At 57.3% G+C, this 7643-nt stretch overlaps 1 protein-coding gene across 1 annotated transcript; it reads right to left on the reverse strand.

Annotated features, from left to right (window-relative positions):
- Positions 1 to 333: 333 nt before the first annotated feature.
- Positions 334 to 7643, reverse strand: LTO1 (LTO1 maturation factor of ABCE1). The gene is made up of 5 exons (XM_049781281.1): positions 7594 to 7643; positions 3496 to 3601; positions 2818 to 2888; positions 521 to 638; positions 334 to 414 (listed from the first exon to the last, which is right to left on the reverse strand). Exons 1-5 carry the CDS (start codon positions 7641 to 7643, stop codon positions 346 to 348), a joined length of 414 nt encoding a protein of 137 aa, XP_049637238.1. The 3' UTR covers positions 334 to 345.

Raw genomic sequence — 7643 nt, forward strand, 5'->3', positions numbered from 1 at the left:
GGTGAGCCTAAGACCTGAGAACCCTGGAGGGGTGCACCCCTCCTTTCCCCTGCCTATCCCGTCCAGGCCACCAGCACAACTCCGCGGCAGACCCCCAGGCATCTGGGGGACGCTGTGGGAGCCCACTGTCCCCCAATCCTCAGAGTGACCCACATACATCCAGCCAGGAAGCTGTAGCTAGGTCGGGGGTCCCAGAGGCTCCTCCAAGGTCTGGGCAGATGTGCAGCACCTGGGGATATGGGGGCCCCCAACAGAACAATGAACCTTGGGACTGTTTCATCTTTAATCACATGGCTGATGGATGCTTCCCTCCCGCGGTGATGTCCATCCCAGGCTCCTCCGTCCTCAGAAGGAAAGTCCAGAACCTTCCACGCCAACCTTGAAGTCCGGCTGGACATTGAGCAGAGAACAAAGCTGCAAGCAGAGGAGCGGCTGACCCTGGCACCGCCGCTCACGGGACACTGGGGTGGGTGGGGGGTCGTGCGCCTAAGCCGGCCCCTGCCCGCCCTCCCGCCCACACCTGTCGAAATTTCCCGCGGATCCGGTCCAGGTCCTCGTGCAGTTTGTCGTACGTTGGGTCATCGTAGGGGAAAATCTGGATCAACTCCATCAAGGCTTCCAGAACCTTCCTCTTTCTGCTGTGGAGACAGAACCGGCTCAAGAGATGAATGGGGCAGCAGGGAGGGGCACGGACCTGGAGCACAGCCCCCAACTCTGGTTTGATCCCCAGCCCCGCACAGGGTCTCCTGCACCCTGGCAGGAATGGCGTCTGTGCACGGAGCCGGGAGCCAGCCCTGAGCACCATGGGTGCGTGCATGTGTGCGTGCGTGTGTGATGTGTGTGTGCGTGCGTTCGGCCCGAGCCCTGTCCTGGAAAATTTCTAATTAAGGGAGATCAAAGGGAAGAGGAAACAGTTGCCCCTCAAAAGGCCGGGCCCAGCTGGGGGGTATGGGAGTGCCCGATGCCCACAGCTTTCATGACAGGAGGCCCCCGGGATCCCCAGCTCTCCATCGAGGGGCTCACAGGCTGAGGGAGTTGGGGTGGAATAGGTGCTGGTGCTGTGGTCTCAGCTCGGCGCTCCCTGAGGGCCCCATGCCCTGTGAAAGGGGTGGGGAGTGATACCCCCAGTCAGCCATGCAGAATCTCAGGGCCCTGATTCTCACAGAGAGGAGATGCCCCAGATCGCCCCCTCTGCAGGGTCCTGGGCCTCCGGCAAGCACAGCCCTTGCCTCGTGCACTGACCAGCAAGTATGTGCCAAGGGTGGGATGTGGTCCCTTTAGAATGGGGAGCCTGAACACAGGGTCTACATGTGGGAACCCCAGTCTGATGTGGCAGTGCCTGGCTGGGCAGAGGATACAGCCAGGGGCGGTCCCAAATTAGCAAATAAAGGGGCTGTGGGCAGCCACCACCCTGCGACCCCCAACGCCAGGGCCGCTGTCCCTGGATCAGGTCCAGTGGGGCGCGACCTCCTCATCTTGGGGATCAGGCACGCAAATTCACCCTGCATGGGGTACGCAGAGGTGCGAGTTGGCTGGGTGCCGGGACAGCAATGCTGAGAAGAAACCAGAAGGTCAAAGCTAAGGCCCAGGGTAAAAAACAAAAACAAAAACAAAGACCTAAGGCCCAGAGGGTCATCTGTATCCCCAGATTCCCCCAAAAGGCTGCATCTCCCTGGGAAGTGTCACTGGGATGGTGGCCATGTGGGGCAGGTTGGGGCCGTCACCCACCCTCATCCCAGGCTGCTGGACTTGGGGTGAAGGCCCAGCCCCGAAAGAGTGACAGCGGGAAGGGTGGGCGACCCCACACGTCCTCTCCCATCCCTTTAATGCCCCCCCCATCCCGGTTAAGTTAGCACATGCATGATATATCCCTTAATCCCCGGACCCTCTTCCCATGCCCCGTGTCCTAGAAGTTGCTAAACTGAGAAGCCCTGGCCTGGGCTCTGGGGAGGTTGGGAGGTTCTGCTCAGCCAGTCCTGAGTCCGCATCCCTGCGTGAACGCAGAGGACTGAGGGCTGTACATGCACACGGGATGAAGATGCCAAGGACAGCTGCTGCACCCATGAGCGAAGGGCAGCTCGGGGCCCTCAAACCTGAGGGAACTGTTGGGAGCCTCAGGCCTGGCAGGAACCACCACCAGGTTGAGACCAAGTCACTGGTAGGGCTGTCGGGCCTTCTGAGCAACCCTGGGTAGCCCCCAAATTGGAGAAAGGGATGTCGCCAATAGTCTAGAACAGTGACGGTTAACCTTTTTGAGCCTGAGTGCCCAAACGACCGCACAAAACCAAAGAATTTCCTCAAAAGTGCCGGCGTGTTAATTAAACCTTCATAACAAGATTTTAGTATCTAAAAACTATGTGGCAAGTGCCACAATCTTAATTGCGGACCTTCCCGCGTGCCAGCTGCAAGGCCTTCGTGTGCCACCTCGGAACGCGTGCCATAGTTTCGCCATCGCAGGTCTAGATTATTCACCAAGCCTCCGAACATTCTCCAAACACCCAGAATATTCACCAGGCTTTCCACAACATTCTCGAAACACCCAGATCATTCCACCAGAATACCAGAAAAGTTCCTCAAACTTGCGGAACTTTCTCCAGACACCCAGAACATTCTCCAAACACCAGGAAAGTTCCCCAAACATTCCAAATATTCACCAAAAACCTAGAGAGTTGAGCGAACACCCGAAACAACTCAACACTTCTGGCTTGACCTTCAGGTTGGGTCTGAGAAGTCTGGGGAGATTCAGCCCGAGGGGAGGGGGACGCGGGAGCCCCAGTCCGCCCAGCTGGAGGGGCAGCAGGTGAGGGGCAACCATACCTGTCCTTTTCGGGGGCGCCGCTGTCCAGAAGACACCGCCACGTACAAGCAAAGCCCCGGTAGCACCCGATCTGGGGGGTGCAGAGAGCAGAGGCGGGAGAGGAGGTCAAGGAGCCTGACCAGACAGAACCCGAAGGCCTCGGGCAGGAGCAGCCACTGAGCACCCACCTGGGAAGGCAGGTCCCGGACTGGGGAGCCCCCCCAAATGGTCCCTCTGCATGGGATGGGAGGGACAAGGACGACTATGAGTGCCCCACCCCGTACACACATATACCCAAACAGGCATGCAGACTTCCCTAAGGACACAGGAGGAATGAGTAAATCACTCTGCAGGAAGAGGCCACTGCCCCAAGCTCCCAAGACCAGGGCTTGGTGTTCAGTGCTCAGCTTAGTGCTCCTACATCCTGACCCCACAGCACCTACATGAGGTGCCAACCGCAGGGGGTGACATTCTCCTGCCGCAGCCAAATGCACAGGCAGGACCAATGCAGCGGGGGACCCCCACCCCACCCCCAAGAGCAGCAGCCAGAGTACTGGCTTCAGGCACTCTCAGGCTGAACCAGGGGAGAGTCCGCCCGCTCCAAACCAAACCAGGGCCCCCCACCCCAGGTGGACGACGGCAGTGCCGGCTCAGACACCAGTGTGTCCCAAGCTGCGGTGCCCAACGGGGCCACTCACCTCGGAGCCAATTCGAGCCCCCTGCGCCGTGCCAAGCTGTCGGCCTTCCTCCAGGCCCAAACCGCTGCCATCCGCATAGCCTTCCTGGTAGCCTTCCTCGTGGAACCTACGGCCAACATCGCCCAAAGCACCGGCATGAGAGTCTACCCAGGCCCAGCTGCTCAGAAAAAAATCCATGCCTGATGCCTCCACATAGTGCCCTGCACCGGACTCCCCATTTTCCTCCTCTGGGAAGAACCGGGGAGTTTACACCAATGATGCCCAAACCAGCCTGGGGGCCAGAACCCAGAGTCTTAATCCTTGTCTCTCAGGAAGACTTTCTGGTTTCTTTGTTTTTGCTTCTTGGGGCCACACCCAGCAACACCCAGGGGTTAACGCTGGCTTTGCGCTCAGAAATGGTTCCTGGCTCAGGGGATGCCAGGAATCAAACCCATGTCCATCCTGGGTCAGCTGCGTACAAAACAAGATGCCCTACCGCTGTGCTACCACTCCAGTCCCAGGGAAAAACTTTCTGAAACCTCGAGGAGGGTTCTGTCCTGTCTGCAGATCACAAAGCCTAACTCTGCATCCCCAGAAAACCTGCATCACACCCCACACTCTGTTCCATCTCAGAGGACCAGTCAAGGGGATTGTCCTACAGACTGCTGGGGTTCAATCCCCCCCAGCACCCCATATGATCCATCGAAGACCAGCAGGAGTGATCCCTGAACACAGTGCCAGTAGTAAGCCCTGACACTTCTGGAAGTGACCGTAAACCAAACCAAACCAAACCTGGGGTGTTGTCTTTATATAAATTAATTAGTCCTAGTTTTGGTGTGGGGAGATGGTGAGGCCTTTCTGGGCTTGACCTGGCTCCCACAGCCCCTTATGGTCTGGCAGGTCTGAAGGTGGCAGGGTGAGGGCGGAGAGATTCCCAACGCAGTCAGATGAAGTTCCAGGTGTCAGCCAACTTTATTTCACAGTCCCTACCGTCATGCACACCTCTTCACATGGCCTCTCTACTAAGCCTTTTCCTAGCAGCTTCTTCCCTATTCCTTCTGGCTGTCTCGGCCTCTATCTCCCTTTCAGCTGCTTTTTCCAGGCTTCCTAGCTGAATAACTCCCTTCGCTGAAGTTACTGCTGCTGCTTCTTTGATGATGCTCAAGTGATAATGCTGAATCTGATACTGAAACTGATGATGGCTCTCCCCGCTTCTCCCTCTAACTCTCCTTCTTATCCCCTCTCTCTCCCCAATGCAGACTCCTCCACCCGCCTATTCCAGGTGTGGGCAGTTCTGATCATTAAGGTGGGATAAATAAGTTGGGGGAGGGGATACCCACACTGGGGTTGGCATCATAATACACTAGGTACAACGTTTTGCCTGACATACACAGTAGTCCAACTGGGTCGAATCCCTGCACCCTGTATGGATTCCTGAGCACTATCAGGTGTGGTCCGTGAACGCAGGGCCAGGAAGAACTCCAAAGCATCATGTTTGATGGCCCTCAAAAAACTAAAAATAAACAAACAAAAAACCCTTAAGTAAACCAAGCCAAAAATCCTAGCAAGGAAAAAAAAAAGAAAAAAAAAAAAAAAGGCAATCTGGGCACCTCAAAAGGGGGGAGTGTCAGGCCTGGTGTAGGACAAAAGGTCCAGCTTTTGGGGGTGGCAAGAGCCCACCTCCTCCCCAGGAGGTGAATGAATGAAGGGGGTGTTGAAGATGAGGCCCAGGAGACTGCTGGGGTCTCGCCCGTCTCGGGGAGAACAATTGGGAAACAATGAGACGCACTGGCCAAGAAGGGGTCGAATAGATAACGGGCCCCAATAAATGTCGCCAACTGGTCCACTGGCGGCCATCCACGTCCCCGCCACCGGTCACAAAGCGGCTCCCCGGGGGCCCCTCGTCAGCCGCCCTGAAAGCTGCCGTATGGCCCGCGACCCGCCACCGGCCGAGGGGACAGCACCCAGATGGCCCAGGGCTGCGGCCCGGAGGAGGGTCCCAGCGCCACCAGCAGATGCTGGGCAAGCCGGGGAGGCGGGCCCGGGGCAGCTGGGCACGTGGCAAGGCCGGAGAAGGAATCGGTTCTTTGCAGCATGCATAGGTCCCCGGGGGCTCCCTCCACGCCCACATCTCCACCCCCTGGTCTACACTCTGGCCTGCATCTTCACTCACCCCCCCACCCCTTGTTTCACACTCAAGCCCTGTTCCAACCTGGTCTACAAACCAACCCACATCTCCGCCCCTTGGTCTATACAGTAGCCCTAGCTCTGCCCCCGTCTTCACTAGAGCCCTGTCTCCACCCCTTGCAAGGTCTACACTGGCGCCCTGTTCCACCCCCTGGTTTACATTCATGCCTCATCTCCAGCTCCTGGTCTACACTTGAACCCTGGCTCTGACCCCACCCCCCAGTCTACATTCATGCTCTGTCTCTCCCCTCCTGCGCTGGTCTACACTCCAGCCCACATCTTTACTCCCTGGTCCATATTCACATCCCACCTCCGGCCCCTGGTCTACACTCCAGACCATATCTCTCTACCCCCTGGTCTACACTCGAATCCTGTTCCACCCCCTGGTCAATGTCCATGCCGCATCTCCACCCCCTGGTCTATACTCCAGATCACATGTCCACCCCTTAGCCTACACTTGAACCCTGTGTCCACCCCCTAGTGTCCATTTCACCCCATAGCTCCATCCCCCTGGATTACACTGGAGCCCCATGTTCACCCCCTGGATTACAGTCAAACCCCTGTTCACCCCCTGGTCTATACCTGAGCCCTGTGTTATCCCCCCGGTCAACATTCATGTCCCGTCTCTGCCCCCTGGTCTATACTCCAGACCATATCTCTCTACCCCTTCATCTACACTAGCATCCTGGCTCCAGCCCCCAGTCTCCACTCGAGCCCTGTCTCCATCCCTTGCAAGGTCTACACTGGAGCCCTGTTCCACCCCTGGCTTACGTTCATGCCCAGTCTCCACCCCCTGGTCTACACTTGAACCCTGGCTCTGCCCTCACCCCTAATCTACACTCATTCTCCATCGCTCCCCTCTTCTGACTGTCTACACTCCAGCCCACAGCTCTACCCCCTGGATTACACTCAAATCCCATGTTCATCACCCCCTGGCCTACCCCCGAGCCGTGTTCCACCCCCTAGTCCAGGGGTGGTGAACAAGTTCGACACAAACAGCCAAAATTTTAAACTGTGAGAGTCAGAGAGCCACACCACCCTTTTACCTGCCAAAACAGACAAACACTCACACAAAAGCACCTAATTTTAACATAATCTATTAAACACACATTGCATTTTGCCATTTTGAGTGAGGGTCAAAATCCTGCAGTGATGGTGAGGGTGTGCTGTGTCCTCCACACTAAGACCTCACGGCCAGATGTGACCCAACATGTGACACACGGTTGGGTCCCCCTGTTCGCCGGCCCGTGCAGTTGTTTCCGAGGGATGAGAGACAGGACTCTGCGCTCGGAGATCTCTCCTCAGAGGTCCCTCACTCCCTCCTCAGAAGCAGCAGAACAAAATCCAAACTTGGCAAGAGCCACAGGATACAAAATAATGAGAAGAGGCAAAGAACCGCATTCATTTTGGCAGGGAGCCGCATGCAGGCCACCCCGGCCCTAAGTCAATATTCATGTCCCCTCTCTGGTCCCTGGCCTACACTCCAGACCATATCTCTCTAACCCCTGGTCTCCACTCGAACCCTGGCTCCACCCCATGATCGACACTCCAATCCACTTCTTGGCCTACACTCCAGCCCATAGCTGCACCCCCTGGCCTACACTCAGTCCTGTTCCACACCCTGGTCAACGTGGATGCTCCATCTCCATCCCCAGGTCTACACTCCAGACATTTCTCTACCCCCTGGTCTCCACTCGAACCCTGGCTCCACCCCATGATCGAAACTCCAATCCACCTCTCCACCCCTTGGCCTACACTCCAGCCCATAACTGCACCCCCAAGTCTACACTGGAGTCCTGTCTCCAGCCCGTGGCCTACACTCCAGTCCATCTCTCTACCTCCCTGATCTCCACTCGAACCCTGGCTCCACCCCATGATCGACCCCCATTTCTACCCCCGGGTCTCCACTGGCATCCCGTCTCCCCCGCCCACCTTTCATCGGCCATCACCACCGCATCGAACAGGTCCGGTCGCCCCGCCAT

Source organism: Suncus etruscus, chromosome 9 (genome assembly GCF_024139225.1).
Source record: "Suncus etruscus isolate mSunEtr1 chromosome 9, mSunEtr1.pri.cur, whole genome shotgun sequence".
In the NCBI taxonomy this organism is placed as follows: domain Eukaryota; kingdom Metazoa; phylum Chordata; class Mammalia; order Eulipotyphla; family Soricidae; genus Suncus; species Suncus etruscus.

Coding starts and splice junctions, on each gene's coding strand:
- LTO1 (XM_049781281.1), bottom strand. CDS start 7,643: ATGGCGGGGCGACCGGACCTGTTCGATGCGGTGGTGATGGCCGATGAA. Junction 639..2,817: donor GGCGCCCCCGAAAAGGACAG/GTATGGTTGCCC, acceptor CTGTCTCCACAG/CAGAAAGAGGAAGGTTCTGG. Junction 415..520: donor TCCGCGGGAAATTTCGACAG/GTGTGGGCGGGA, acceptor CTCTGCTTGCAG/CTTTGTTCTCTGCTCAATGT.